The 16,394-nt window shown below is 39.8% G+C and overlaps 1 protein-coding gene across 3 annotated transcripts; it reads right to left on the bottom strand.

Annotated features, from left to right (window-relative positions):
* Positions 1-6,503: 6,503 nt before the first annotated feature.
* On the bottom strand, positions 6,504-10,403 carry LOC147614398 (uncharacterized). Of its 3 annotated transcripts, none has more exons than XM_086780950.1 (4): positions 9,030-10,403; positions 8,596-8,873; positions 8,089-8,470; positions 6,504-7,304 (listed from the first exon to the last, which is right to left on the bottom strand). In XM_086780950.1, the coding sequence occupies exons 1-2, from the start codon at positions 10,019-10,021 to the stop codon at positions 8,855-8,857; spliced, it is 1,011 nt and encodes a 336-aa protein (XP_086637076.1). In that variant the 5' UTR covers positions 10,022-10,403; the 3' UTR covers positions 6,504-7,304; positions 8,089-8,470; positions 8,596-8,854. The 3 variants fall into 3 exon arrangements, with proteins under 3 accessions (XP_086637076.1, XP_086637077.1, XP_086637079.1); XM_086780951.1 differs by having other exon boundaries at positions 8,609-8,873; XM_086780953.1 differs by having other exon boundaries at positions 8,696-8,873.
* Between the last annotated feature and the right edge of the window lie 5,991 nt (positions 10,404-16,394).

The raw sequence follows: 16,394 nt of genomic DNA, 5'->3' as shown, positions 1-16,394 counted from the left end.
AGATTACCCTCATCAAAACATGTAGGCTATAGATAAAAGAAGTTTATCTAAAGAATGCCTTCTAGTGAATTTAGAAAATAAGATTGTCTTTGAATGTTGAGGTCAACATGCTAAGTGATGTAAGCAAAGCAACAATCTTGAGCCCAAATTATCCCATAAGATAATATATGTGAGGGATCCCTAGCGTCCCATACCACCATGATACCACCCATACATTCCTTAACAATTTGAAACTCCCTAGTATGCCGTCTAGGAAATATGAATAAAATCCTGTATAAAAGGAATAAGATGGCCTTATCCAGACTTTCACATACTAAAACTGTCTCTATACACTCGAGACTACATCAAGGAATAACTCCTTCTGAGTACATCATTAGAAAAGAAATTGAATTATTGGCGCCTTTCTAATGATAACTACCCAAAACACCATAAAGTTAGGGTAGAAAAATAACTCACCTAGATACATAAGCAACTAGGTATCCGAGTTGGAATATATACAACAGTATAAGAAATATACTCCAAAATTACGTGCAAAAAACGAAGGCAAATGCTACCTTCAAAGCACATGTAATTATTCAAAAGATCAAAAGATCCTTATAAAAGCATGGATAAAAGCATAGAAGCTCCTTAAATCCATAAAAACCATAGTTGATCCATAAAAATCAATGCATACCATCTAATGGACATAAATCATGCCAAAAGAAGCATTAAAATTGGTGGTGGCCAACTCATCAATCCGGAGTATATGAACATTGCGTTGTTCAAATAAAACTCCAAAGTAAGAAAGTGAAACACATGTGTGTAGCACTCAATAAGAAAAACCCTAGACACAAGTGATCTAGGCAGAACATGATGAGTCCATATAAAACTTGGAAAACATCCAATAAATCCACCAGATCAACTAACCCATGATAGAGGCTTAAGAAATTAAGCACAAGCCACACTTAAATAAGTGCCAAAATAAATTATCATGGAAAAATGTCAAAGGTGAAACACACTTTGAACGAAAATTATAGCCATCAAAAGAAATTAAGGAACATGTCCAAAAAGAATGGCTAAATAATGGTAAAAAATCATGAATACATCGTTTAGAATTAATCCAAACATAAATATCCATTAATACGAGATATAATCGTATTAAAAATATGCGAATAACTCGCATCTATTCAATGTCAGCACGAGGAAACGTACTTCAACATTAAATAACCCTCGAAAATATTACATTCTCGAGAAAAAGAATTATCATGATTTTTTTCTAATTTTCCTAAATTTTACAGGACCTCAAAATATAATAATTTTGAATTCCACCAAACCTATCTCATGGCATTCCAAACCTATATTTTTCCAGAAAATTTTTAGCAATTTAATTTGCCAAAATACCATTGATATTTTAAAAATACCAATTTTTAGGATTTCTAAATATAATATCTAGAATATTCCTAATTTTTCCCGAGAATCCCATCGTTCACGAAATTTCTAATTCCGCCCGACAATTCTCAAATCCAATGAAAATTTTTAATTTTAATGGATTTTTCTAATTTTCTGGGTCAAAAAATATAATTTTAAAGGAATTTGAATGGTCATGGGCGCCCGAATGGACACACCACATGCCAAACACCAACCCCACATTTTTCCAAAATTTAAAATAACCTTTGTCTAATTTTCCACTAATTTTCAGGAATTTTTTGAAATTTTTAATCAACCCCGAACGCATTTAGAATACGAACGGTCAAAAAATTTCGGAATTCCAACAGGTTTTCCCCGAATACGGAAAGCCAAAAGTTTTGGGAAAATGAAAAGACAAAAAATTCGGAATGTGAAAGGTCAAAGGTTTCCGGAATACGGAAGGTCAAAAGTTTTTCCGGAATTCGGAAAGCCAAAAGGTTTTGGGAAAACGGAAAGCCAAAGGTTTTCCGGAAGTTGAAAAGCCAAGAAATTTTTAAGAAGAAAATTTCAGAGAATTTTCAGAGAATTTTTTTTCTCAAATCCCCTATTTTCCAGTATTTTTAAGGCTTATTTTCAAGCTTTTTTCTGAAAAATATCAAAAAGCTCTTTTTTTAATAAAAAAAAACTCATTTTTTTTAAAAAAAATGAAAAAAAATAAATAAGCTTTAATTAGCTTATTAACATTTGATTTTTTTTAGGGGGGGGGGCGTTTTTTTCCGCCGGGCTGCAGCGCAGCCCCCCCCCTCCCGTCGCCTGCGCAAGAGCCTGAGAGAGAGAGAGATTAATTCTCTCTTCTCCCTACTCTCCTCCCTTCTCTCCAAATTCATCTTCCTCCTCCACTCTCTCCTCTCTCTCTGTTAAACAGAGAGATTAGCTTAATCTTAATTAAGCTTTTTTTAATTAAACCTTAATCATAATTAACATTAATTATGATTAATGTTTAAAAAATTCATTTTTAAGAGAAATTTCATGAAAAAATGAGGAAAACTCAGATTTGAGAGACGGAGAGAACCCTACGCACACGGGAGAGCATCACATGCGACAACACGCTGTCCCCTACTGAATTTCAGTAGAAATTGACAGAATTTGATCGCATTCCCGCGGAAAAAACCCGCAAAAAATGTATAAAAATACATTTTAAATAAAAAAAAATGCTCAAAAAATCCCTAAAAAATTAGGAAAAATTTCCTAAAAATTTTAGAAAATTATGGAATCCATTCTACCAACAACATTCACAATAAAATATGTGAATTTTGGTAAAAATTTCCATTAATGCTTATTTTAACCATTAAAAAATAAGGAAAAATAGCATTAACTCACGGTATTCCCCCGCAACGTCGATTCGTCCATTGAATTGAAGTACCACACGTTCCAATCACCATAACGATGATCCATGTGCATTTCATCAACACAAATCAACAAAAAATAACATTTTATTAGTAAATGTTAAAATTTACTAAAAAAAAAACAACAATTAAATAGAGATAGCTCTGATACCACTGTTAAAACCCTAAGATCTCTCTAGATAATTGTTATGCATAAAACATGCATAGAACAGGCATAAACTCAACCACCCAACCACCCCCGAGCCCAAGGGATGCACACATGAATAAAGAATGAAATACATCATACCTCTACCTTGATGTCCCATACCATCAAGAGGTATAACACAATCCAATAGCATGTAGCTATAGTGTGAAATGGTAGGTGAGTAGATATGGACCTCTACACAAGAGACCATAGCATGAGCCTCCAAGCCATCAAGCTCCAAGCTCCAATGCCCACCCAGCTCCCTTGAGTGTGCCCCATGCCCCTATTATATAGGAGGGCCCTCAAGTGACTCTTGACTTTCCATTCCTCATGTGTGACCCTTGGATGCCTGACCCTAACCTTAATCCTTAAGGTTAGTCCTAACCCATGCTCCACTAGAGCTTGTTCCCATGCTCCCATGCTCACAAGCCTAATGTGGGTTAGCCTCCTAGTATATGCACACATAATGTGTATATAACATAGCACACATAATGTACATATAACAGGGATAGTGATGGATGCAAGGGGGAGGGAGGTAATGGAGTACATGCGTGGGGTAGTATCAAACTTGTATAGAAATTGTTTTATTAAATTTAAAGATCAAAATAGCCGATTAGTTGGGGAGGTGATAGAGGCTGTACATAGTCGGTACCCCAATCCCCCACATGCTACATTCTCGGATGTATGGGGAAGGACGCGAATAAGGGAGATCTTAAGTAATAAAAGATCTCACCTTAAAAAACTCGCGTACGATGACCGGCTAAATGTAGCTGCGGCGGGTGGCTATCCTGCCGAGAAACCTTCCACTGCGCACAAACGCGAGTGGAAGGAGGTAAAGAAACGAGCAGAGGGTGGCATGAAGAGCAGGCAGCATGTGGAGGCACGACGGATCCAGATGGAAACCATTGGATCTTCGCATTTCGGATCTGGCGGCGTCGAGTCATGGGAGGCAGAGTTCGTATCTTGCCACTTTATTTGATTGTTTACTTAATTCATTGATTCTATGATTGTTTTAATCTTACAAATTGTGTTGATTATGATACAGCGACGGGTTACGGGGAGGAAGCCCACAACCCACGATACTGCGTATGCTCGCCGGCATAGCAGACGTGACACGTGGGCCATCTTCAGAGCCGAGGGACGTATTACGGACGCGCAGTTTGAGATGGCCATGAGACCATACGGTCGACAGGTACTTGAAAATTCTAAACGAATGATTTTGGTTTATTGAATTACATATATATATACTTATATACTATATATTACTTGAACAGGCACAAGCTGCTGATGATCCACCCGCCGCCGCCACTGCAGAGGGTGGACGTGAGCACTACTCATCGAACATTCCGACCGATGTGAGCTCATCTGAGCATGGAGGGAGCACCGAGTCATCATCTGGGTCTGAGTAGTACTCAGACTTATAGTATCACATTCCATATTGAGGATGTGGTTGTATATATTTTTTTGTAAACTGAAGCCATGGGCTACTTCGAGATATGGACTCCCTTGTATATATGTGTGAAATTTTGATAGTAATATTGAATCGTGAATCGATAGTATTACATTCATGTCTGTCTTGAATCGTGTATTGACAATGTATGCATTCATGTCGTTCTTGTCTTAATCTCCCTCGTGCATATGTTCTTCGTGGATGGTCTAATGCACAAAAAAAAAAAAATCCAGAGAGTGTTATTGGGTGCTGGAATGCTGGAACAGTATTCAGGCACCAAATAGCACTCTCTGGATTTTTTTTTTTGCTCTCTGTTCGCGTGTATAAACGCGTCAGAACTGCTAAAAATCGCGTGTATATACGCGGATAATCTGTAAAACACGCGTGTATAAACGCGTCAAAACTGAGAAATACGCGTGTATAAGCGCATCTAAATTAAACAAAACGCGTGTATAGACGCATGTATCAACGCGTCCAAATGCATCTGAACTGAACAGAACGCGTGTATACACCCGTGTAAGAGCGCGTCTGGGCAGTCCTATACACGCGCTTTTACACGCATGTCTATGGCCGCGATGATACACGCGCTGATACACGGACCCGCTACTTTTTTTCACAAGTTATTTTTAGCGGCTAGGAGCGCGGGTATGAGCCTAGAGCCTTTATGGTTGATGATGCCGAAACGGAGATTAATGCGCTCAGGTGAGGACCATATATTAATATGTGTTGAGTACAAACTAATGAGTACCGTGTGTTTGAGTTCTATGTGACGTGTGCTTTCTATTTTTCGTAGGGTGGTGTTCAATCAACCCATTTTTCTATGCTTGTGGCATGTCAAACGTTGTTGGCTCCGACACCTTATTAAGAAGGTGAAGGAATGGCCCAAAAGAGCTTCTATGTTTTGGTCTTTGGAAAATATCATGAACATGCAAGGGTCAGCAAATTCTACTGACCATATGATCAAAGAGGATGCAAAGGCTATGATCTTTACCTTCTACTCCGACTTTAGAGATGAGGGATGTTTTATTGAGTATTTCAAAACCTATTGGGAGGCTAAACTAGGTAAGGTTGAATTTTAAACTTTATACATACTCTTCTTATAGGTAAAATAATGCACACTTGCTCTCCTTCTTGTTCGTACTTCATGTCTTGCTCTTCTAACTTCATTTGTTTTATGTGCAGAAATGTGGGTGCGTGCTTCCCGATTGCTTCCACATTCAGGACAAGACACTAATGGAGCAATAGAGAGTCATATCATGGGCAGCTCAAATATAAGTTCTTGGGCTCTTCCAAAAGGATGAGTTCGAGGCAGGTGGATTGGCTCTTATACAAGTTAACATCTTCATGCTTGCCATATTATTGGTATGTTCAGCAGCTGAAGGATAATGGTTTTATGAGAAACAACGCCATTGAAAGAGTAGTGGAGAATTCTTATGAGCGAGCACTTCAGATACTAGATGATAATGTCTCATTCCAGGTTGGTGATGTTGCTATAGTGGAGAGCGTGCACACAAAAGCTTCATTTTACACGGTCTACAATTCCGATTGCCAATGGGCATGTTGTACATGTGCATGGGCAGAGCTTGGAAATATTTGTAAGCACCAAATTAAGGTGATGTTGTTGTGGGGTGCTTCACATGCTTCACTTATGGAGCAATGCCGACATATGTATGAAGCATGGGGAGATGCTTCTAGGTCTACCATCGAACTTCACTCACATGTTTCTACTATTGATGTGCTTGAACAATCATGCTACACATGATGATCCCATACCTTCTCTTTTGGAGCAACCTAACTTCCCCTCATTGGCTCAACGCATGTAGCCAGCCATAAAAATATCTCTTGAGGCCATGGGAGCCTTACTTTTGGTCGTGTACTCCATGAATGCAACACCAGCCTCGTGCTTTAAAACTTCTTCTACATGGCCAGGCATTTTAGAGAGCTTCATCTTCTTCTACATGGCCAGGCATTTTAGAGAGCTTCATCTTCTTCGTTACCTTACGTACATTTGATATTTCAAGACGTATGTCATGGCAGAAGATGTGCCTCCATATGCACTTTAGAGGGAAAAGGTTTCCTTGCATGGTGACAATCAACAATCTTACAAAAAAATTGTCGAATATTTGCCCCCTCATAAACATGCTCAACGAACTGCACACATAAAGGCGTAATAAGTACAATCATGCATACATACGTCCAAGCAAATGAACATCTTGAACAAACATCATTGATTGTACACGAGTTTGAACATGAGTATTATGAGCAAACAATAAGAGCATGAGAATGTATAAAATATCTCTACCCTCTACATTGTTTGAACGTGTGAACAAATATGTTTGAACATGTGAATATACATGGTTTGAATATGTGAATACATTGTTTGATCACACGCGCTGTGCGATGTTTGTATAACCATTTTGAATGCTCAACCATGTATGGTCTTTACGTAAAGACTAACTAAACAACTTGAAACAAACAAATTGAATAAACACTGTTATCTAAAGACCGTGTATGGTCTTTACGTGAAGATTGTCTAAACAACTTGAAACAAGCAAATTGAATAAACACTGTTATCTAAACAAAATTAAGGCAACCCGCAAGCTTTCAAACATATTGAAAATCATTAGAGACTAAAGACTAAAAACTTCTAAATACATGCAAGAGCTTCAAAGCGCACCTCGTCCGTTTTGCGTCGCACAAAGAAATGGGTGGGCTTCTTGTATGTCGGCACGTCTATTCTCACTGGAGGAGTACGCTCTCGCTTCGGATAAACATGAGGTGCACTAATTGGCGTCTCTGAAGCTCTGGTCAGCTCCCAACACGGATGGAGAATTCACATTGTTTATGGAGCTTGAAATGATCAAAGTTGTTATTTATGCTACATATAAAAAATGAAAGTAACATAAGGCCATGATATGTCTAATATATGACACTTGAATGCCCATGATTTGACTAATTTACTTACATTTGCAGTCTATTGTGTATGCATGGACACACAAAGATTAGTACACATGCATGCATACAACAACAACATGGATTAAACACATGTATGCATCAAGCTATACTTTCCTCTAATGTTACACACACAATACTTTCTTATAAAGTAATTTAATGTTACACAGACACACAATACTTTCCTCTAAACTAGTATGTTGTGTTATTTATAGTTTCTTTTTGCATCAATTACACAATGCATCAAATCACTTTAATTAAGCATAAATTAAGCCAAATATATGTTATATACACACACACACACATGCAATATTATGTTTTTTAAAGCAATTAAAGCCCCTCTCTCTCTCTCTCTCTCTCTCTCTCTCTCTCTCTCTTTCTCTCTCTATCTCTCTAATTACACAATGACAGAATACATAAAAGAGTTTCAAAGACCTTAATGAATACACTCCCTCTCTCATTCAATTAACAATTTATTTGTTAATCATGTCTCTCCAAAACTAAAGATTAGAGACTAATTAAACATCTCTTTAGCTAAGTAATTAAACATCTCTTTAGCTAAGTAATTAAACATCTCTTTCTCTCTCTCTCTATAAATTTTGTACACGCTTTAGAGAGAGAGAGAGACAGAGAGAGAGACAGAGAGGGAGAAATTGGGAGCTCTAGAGAGATACCAATTGAGAGAGAGAGAGAGAGAGATAAGAGACTACCTGGCAGGGCTCCACGCAGCAGCACGCTCGCAGTAGGACGAGAGAGATGAGACGGCCGAGCAGCAGGTTCAGTTTGAAAAGCGTGAGGTTTTCTCTCTCCTCCAACAGCGCAGCTTTGCCACCGCATGCAAATTTGGCGCTTCTATTTTAAGAAGCATGAATTTTTTAGCATGAGTTTTTTTACTACGCTCAGTAAAACCATGCAATGGGCTATTGACTGCCACCGTGGCACGAGTGCCACATAGGCGCCACATCAGCCAGCAGCCCAATATCTAGCATAAGCCCTCCACATCACCTCCTCCCTTGGAAGACCCGACCTTCCGCCTCTTCACCGGGGATGGAGGAATCTCGCTTCCTTTGCTCTCCAAATTCTCTGACGGCTCTGCACAATCTCTCTCATCACAACATACAATCGCCTTTTTAGCTTTTCTCTTTTGAAAGCAAAAATTCCGTATTAACTACAACGATATATAATGATAGAATTTTTGAAATTAACGGAACGCTCACTTGAGGTACGTACTACATATATGTTCTTGTAGGGCAATGTGTCACAAAAATGAGCCTAAATAAAAGACTTGAATCGAGGGCCCAGGCACAGACAGACTACCACGGTCCTCCGTGATGATCCCCAAGGTCGTGAGTTCGAGTCTTGTAGGGCCTCATGTGGTACCAAAGTTGATATGTGGGCGGCCTCGGCCCCGGCTTGTGCCAAACCCGAGGGGGGTGCCTTCCACCATACGGGGGTTGGGGGTGTGTGTGAGTATTTCTAAAAAAATTTCCTGTACCTGCTAAAAAAAAAAAAGTTTGGATATACAATTAATGTTGATGATGAGCACAGTAACAGGTGCCACAATGATGGATTGTGAAGGCCCACACAAAAGACGGCTACATGACAAACAGGTTTATGCGTACTATAATCCTACTGATGAGTAACTGGTTACCTGACGAGGTATGTCCTTGCATCGGCTGGGTACTGGCGGTGGGGGCGGCGCTGCTTTGAGCAGCCTTGAATATTTATGTGCTCTTGATGTTGGTGCTGGTGCTGGTGCGCCTGATGAGGTGGTATAAGTGGCGGAGCGGGCGGGGGAGGGGGAGGTGAAGGTGGAGGTGGCAGTGGCAATTGCGCTAGAGCAGCAGCAGCAGGTGGCGGTGGTGGTGGTGGGTGAGGATGAGGCCCGTTAGGATGAGGGAGTCGAGGCGGGTACCGTTTGTCTACAACCTCGTGCAGCGTTTCGTAGACTTGGAACACTTTCACTTTGCGCTCGTGTTTCTCGAGGAGCCAGTAACTGGCTGATTGATACCCCTGCCCCTGCCGCTGACCTTGGATTGCAGCTCCACCACCACCAGAAGAGCTCCCTCCTGCAGGAGTAGCGCCCAGCTGGTGATGATGATGGTCCACCGTCTCCACACTAGCTTGCTGCTGGTGTTGTTGTTGCTGCTGCTGATGCTGGGCATGAGCCCTCATCTCGTAGTCCCTGACTTTCTTGTAGTCGCGTAGCAGGTTATCCCACTTGTCGTTGCACTGATTCTGGTTCCTGTGGCACCCGTTCCTCCAGCAGTAGTTCTCGATCCACTTCCACCGCAGCTCTGCGGTCCTGTTCCTCTCCCTGTCTCCGCCCTTCAGGCTCCTCTCGTCATCCATCTTCTTGGCCGCACTGAGCGCCACTGTCTCATGGAGCGTCCAGTTACCCTTACGATACTCCCTCATGCCCCCAGCTTCAACATGCAGAGCCCCTCCCCCAGCTCCGCCTCCGCCCCCCTCGTTAGCAGCTGGCGCAACCACCTGCAGGGCCGAACTACTGCTTGGTTGGTCTGCCATTAATATATCACATATCACGGCCAAAACATTGCTGCTGCTGCTGCTACTGCAGCTACAGCGTGTACCTGTTAATTGATGATGCTTATAGTCGATCGCTTTGATGATGAACAACATCAATCATCCAGCTACATACTGCTCCTAATTCAGGTGTGGTGCAAGTTATACACGCCTGATAAGGTGGTGGCTCCTTCAGGGAATTGCCACAGAAAAGCTTGATGAAAGTGACTGAAGTTCAATTTCGAGTAAGGCAAAATGTACGAGAAGTGGAGTGAACTCGCCTCGCCTCGCTCACACGCAGGAAGCGAACGTGGCCTGCAGCTTATCATGCGTTGTGGAAGCAGCAGGAGAAAGGGTGGTAAGGTGGGATCAGGCGCAAAAATAGGCTCACTGTGCGTGTGTGTGTGTGGGTGGGGATACTGCCTACCTAGTCTGCTGCTTCTGTTGCGTCTGCAGAAGAAAGAGCAAGGGAGAGAGAGAGAGAGAGAAGAGATAGAGACTCATGAAACGATTAAGCAGCAGTTCCCCCTCTGGTGTCGACTAGCCTTAGCCTGTAACCGTCCCGTTTCAGCAGTCAGGTTAACGTTAGTGCCTCGGGCTTCACGTTAACCAGGCTTTGACCATGGTCAAAGAGTCCTGTTTACACCACCCCCCGCCTTTTGTTGTTGCCATGGTAAACTTTAAAGATCGTTGCCACAACTTGCCAGGCAAAGCTTGCCAAATTTTTTTGCCTTAAAGCTGTCCGCTCCCTCTTATGAATGGCCACTCATGGTCACCCCTGCCAAACTGCACACCAAGAAAATATGACCGAAATTCTGAGAGCTATCAAGGCCAAAGTGATTCTTCTTCTTTTCAAGTTTACAGCCATACAATATTTTGCTTTTCACTAGATGACTAGTCACCATTCCAAAATTATATGCCTTGGAAGCTTTTGAAATTTGTTTGCAATAAAACCTATGATTATCATCATTGCTCACACAACCTGGTACCCCAACAAAAGGATAGCGGTGTCTCTTCTTACCGGGGGCGGTGGGGTCTTGCAACGGCTAGAACTTGGGTATATAGTATATACTATATATATTTTATGTCCTTTAAAATAAGGACATACTCATACATAACCATTGAAAAAAAGGGAAGACTTTTGTCCTACCCGTGAATATCAAGTTTTAGGATCAAATTTTCTCCTTTTTGAAAAACGATTAGACAAATGTTTTTTCCTTTAGATCCAAAGTTTGCCTTGATAAAATACACTAAAGGGCGGTTTTTCGTGAGCACTAACCCGGTTCATAGTGTAAATTTCTCAACTGAACTTTGGAAATCTCGGTTACTATTACATGTAGCCTTTAATTTTCAAGACGGGAAATGAGTTAGTTCAATTATAGATCTCGACAACTTGTACAAATTCCTATGTGAATCCCAGTTATCTCATTAGATCATCCTTTTTTAAAAGTAGACTTGAAATTGGGAAAGATATCTTGGGAGCTATTCATGGGGCACTCTCACACTCAGGCAGACTTCTAAACCACCAAGTTACAGCTCCATTGATAATAATCCTTAAAGTTAAGACGTGGAAAATAGATTACTTTTGAGCAATGATTTCCACTTTTTAATGTGGAAGCCTCTATATGATAGAGGCGAGGTCGACAAGACAAGGAGGATGAGTTGAAGAGAAAGAAAGAAAGATGTCACACCTATGTTTTATCAATTCATGTTGGAGACCCTTCATTGTCGTTGGATGCTGCTCCATTGTCCGCGGCTTTCATAAGTTTCTTATTGGGGAAACAAGCTACATGTACAAAAGAAAGGTTTACCAAACACATTCCAAAGCACCACATCACTTTTAGAACCTGGAAAAAACCTAAAATTTGTGCTCGAAAATTGATGAAGTTTCAAATTAAGAGAACTTCCTGCCATTTGGTATGGCAAACCAACAAAAATATCAACACTCAGTGTTTGGTAACCGCTTTCAACCTTAACAAACCACTTGTAGCACCCCTTCCTATTCGTCATGTGGGTTCAGAAGTTGTGTGTGTGTGTGTGTGTGAAAGGCCATGCCTTCACGTCATTAGATTGAAATCATGTGAAAGTTGATGGCTTTCCACAAGCTGGTTCTCCCTCCCTCCTATGGTATGAATGTTATAGTGTTGCACCATGCGCAAGGAACTAGTAGAGGTTGCCATGACATTTTAAACTCAAAGGCGGGGATTGATTGCTTAGAGAACTCATAGTGTAGGGAGGGATATTGCAAAAGGAGTGCAGGATGAGACATGTCTGAATGCCAATCCTCGTGTTTTTGTAGGAAGAAAGTTTATAGATATGATGGATGTAGATGGTATTAGATAGGAAAAGCAGACAAGAAGCAACATTGCCCCCCCCCCCACACACACACGAAAAGAATGAAAATTGCCCTCAAACATGCCACACCGACACACATGCACAAGACTACAGTTTGGGATCATGGTAGGCCTCAAAATGACCAAAATAAGCTTCTTATGTTTAAAATTTTTGAATGGTATTATCTTCTCTATCTCTCTTTCTCTCTCTTTCTTATGCATAAGCCTAAGAGGTCTCTTATGCATAAGAGGCTTATACTTAAACCTCCATATGCATAAGGCTTAAACCTCCTTGTGTATCCATGATATTCACACTTTTAGGGTGTTATATTACTAATTCTTTTCTCAACTTTTTGTTTTGTTTTGTAGGTCTTATAATCCTCTCTTTCAACTTCACCAAAAAGAGGTAAATGCTTTTCTCTCTTTCCTTTCTTTTCGATTTTGTATGTATGCATTAGGTTCTTAGGGCTTTTGTATGTATGCATTACTAATCCTTTCCTCACCCTTTTGTCGGTTTTGTAGGTGTTCTAATCTTCTCTTTCAACATCACCAAAAAGAGGTAAGTGCTTTCCTATCTTTCCTCTCTTTCCTATATTTTTATCCTCTTTCGTCTATTTTTATCTACCAAAAAGAGGGGTTTTGTTTTATTCATCCTCTATGCATAGAGCTTAATCTATGTAAGCTCTATGAATAGAGCTCTAATCATAGAGCTTAATCTATGCATTAAGCTCTATTCGTAGAGCTTAATGCACAGATTAAGCTCTATGCATGCATTCATAATGCATAGAAATCTATGCGCATAATTTAAGCTCTATGCATAGAGCTTAATGCATGCAGCTTAATCTTTTTGATTTTGTATGTATGCATTGAGTTCTTAGGACTTTTGTGTATATGCATTACTAATCCTTTCCTCACCCTTTTGTTAGTTTTGTAGGTCTTCTAATCTTCTCTTTCAACATCACCAAAAAGAGGTAAGTGCTTTCCTATCTTTCCTCTCTTTCCTATCTTTTTATCCTCTCTTTCCTCTATTTTTATCTACCAAAAAGAGAGGTTTTGTTATGTAGGTCCTCTATGCATAGCTTAATCTATGAATAGAGCTCTAATAGAGATTAATCTATGCATTAAGCTCTATTCATAGAGCTTAATGCATAGATTAAGCTCTATTCGTAGAGCTTAATGTATAGATTAAGCTCTATGCATGCATTCATAATGCATAGAGATCTATGCATAGATTAAGCTCTATGCATGCATTAAGCTCTATGCATAGACCTTTATGCATGCATAGAGCCTAATCTATGCATGCATGCTTAATGCATAGTGCTGGGGTACGGTTTCGGGGTATGGTTTAGTTTAGGCTAGCGTGGCTTGCATAGTGCTTTATGCATAAGCCTCATGCATAACTTTATGAATAAGGCCTCTTGCATAGCTTTATGCATAGGCTTTATGCATAGGCTTTATGCTTTATGCATAGGCTTTATGCATAAGGCCTCATGCATGCTTTATGAATAAGCCTTATGCATAATGCTTTATGCATAAGACCTCATGCATAAAGCATTATGCTTAAAGCTTTATGCATAAGGCCTCATGCATGCTTTATGCATAAGCTTTAGCATAGCTTGCAAAGGCTTGCATAGCGGCATAGTTTGCATAAGGCTTGCATAGCGGCATATCAATCTTGCATAAGCTTTTGTATGTATGCATTACTAATCCTTTCCTCACCTTTTTGTTGGTTTTGTAGGTCCTCTAATCCTCTCTTTCAACATCACGAAAAAGAGGTAAGTGTTTTTCTATCTTTGAAATTCCTCTTTTTCCTCTATTATTATTGCACCCTTGGATGCTATAGGGATTTGTTTTGTAGGTTTACGCATAAGGCCTCATGCATGCTTTATGCATAGTTTTATGCTTAAGGCCTCATGCATAGTGCTTTATGCATAAGGCCTCATGCATAGCTTTATGCATAAGGCCTCATGCTTAAGGCCTTATGCATAGTGCTTTATGCATAAGGCCTCATGCATCGCTTTATGCCTTATGCATAAGCCTTATGCATTAGCTTTATGCCTTATGCATAAGTCTCATGCTAAGCTTTATACATAAGGCATACATAAGGCCTCATGCATAGCTTTATGCCTTATGCATAAGCCTTATGCATTAGCTTTATGCCTTATGCATAAGTCTCATGCTAAGCTTTATACATAAGGCATACATAAGGCCTCATGCATAGCGTTATGCATAAGCCTTATGCTTAAGGCCTTATGCGCATAAGCTTTACGCATAAGCCTTATGCGCATAAGCTTTATGCCTTATGCTTTACTAATCTTTTGCTTACCTTTTGTTGGTTTTGTAGATCCTTATGCTTTACGCATAAGCCTTATGCGCATATGCTTAAGGCCTTATGCTTTACGCATAAGCCTTATGCGCATAAGCTTTATGCCTTATGTTTTACTAATCTTTTGCTCACCCTTTTGTTGGTTTTGTAGATCCTCTAATCCTCCCTTTCAACATCATGAAAAAGAGGTAAGTGCTTTCATATCTTCCCTCTCTTTCCTTTATTATTATTGCACCCTTGGGTGTTGGGGATTCTTTTTGTAGGTTTGCGCATAATCCTTATGCATAAGGCCTCATGCATAAGCTTTATGCGCATAAGCTCTCATGCATAAGGCCTTATGCAAAGTTTTATGCTTAAGGCCTCATGCATAGCTTCATGCATAAGCCTTACACTCGGGTTTCGCGAGGATAAGGCACTGTCTATTATTGCCGTGAATGCTGGGGGTGAAGACAAAGGGAAAGTGAAAATCTCTTTTGAAGATGACAACCTCACAAAAGCGCTTGCATACAATATTGGTAGCAGTTCCTTGGAAGATGTAGTGGCCAAAGCGCTCGTTGAAATAAAGCAAGATGTGCAATTCTATGAGAGCGTAGCTGCCTTTGAACCACACATGCCCTTGGTTGCTGGCGATGCTCAAGACCAAGGAAGCATAAACTTGACAAATGAGCAACTAGTTGCAAGTGACGATGCAACTGAGGTATGTCCTAACTTCTTTGTTTTGTAAAGCAAATTATTTTTAGTTGTGTCATTTCACGCTTCCTAACTTCTATATTGACATGTTGACAGACTGCTTTTGAAGTGGACAAGTTTGCTATGCGCGTAGGAGGAACGCGGCCAAAGTCAGAGGGTCGAGATGCATCTCTTTGGCACTACATACCTGCCCTCAGAGCCGACATAGTGCGGGTTTTTCATTTAGACTATTTAGAGATCGCCTATGCCAAGCTCCTAAAATGTAAAGCACTTAGTGCAGTCTTGTCGGAGAACCCCTTAGCCTCAAACATAAATAAATGTATTTTGGTAGCTAGGGAAGCTGCCTTGTATTGCTTTACGGGCAAGCATCCCGGCTCAGTTTTAAGCCATTGTGCCCTTTCTCAGGCTCAAGGAATCAATGAGCTGAGTGATATATTCCAAAGCTTAGGCAAGAAACCAGCCTCTAGAACTCTCTCTCCTGAGCTCTTCCAAGAGCTTATTAAAAAGATGTAATGCAAACTTCTCTTCCAAGTTCAATAAAAAAATTTTGTTGTGCATTGTAAGTTGTGATTTTTCCTGGCGTACTTGTGATATACCATTTCAAGCCTCGCAATTTCAAGATTTTGTTCATGTGTTCATAGAAAATATTGTTTAGGATTCATTTTAAATGTGATCGTGATTAAAAAAAGTATTCGAGATTGGGTTAGAGCGGTACAAAAAAATGTTGTATTTATAGATGTATACACACTCACATATATGTATATATATGTACATATATATATGTATATATATATACATGTAACCATGTGTGTGTGTGTGTGTGTGTGTGTACCTATATATATATAAAAGATTTTGGGGCTATTGAAAGATATATATATATATATATATAAAAGATATATAGGATATATATATATATATAAGACATAAGATATTATAAGATTTTGGGGCTATTATAAGATATATATATATATATATATATATATAATATCTTATATAAATATATAAAATTTTGGGGCTATAAGGGCACCTAAAGGGCCTTATGAGCCTCACAAGACCAAAAAAATAAAAAATAAATAAAAATAAATAAAAAAATGCCATGTGCGCTACAACGCGAGAATCGGCATTTTGACCTGGTCAAACT

Source organism: Cibotium barometz, chromosome 42, assembly GCF_041138505.1.
Source record: "Cibotium barometz isolate CiBa-2024 chromosome 42, ASM4113850v1, whole genome shotgun sequence".
Taxonomy (NCBI): Eukaryota; Viridiplantae; Streptophyta; class Polypodiopsida; order Cyatheales; family Cibotiaceae; genus Cibotium; species Cibotium barometz.
Note: the sequence above shows the minus strand (reverse complement) of the source record. Positions and strands in the feature narration are given on the sequence as shown.

Coding starts and splice junctions, on each gene's coding strand:
- LOC147614398 (XM_086780950.1), bottom strand. CDS start 10,021: ATGTTGTTCATCATCAAAGCGATCGACTATAAGCATCATCAATTAACA.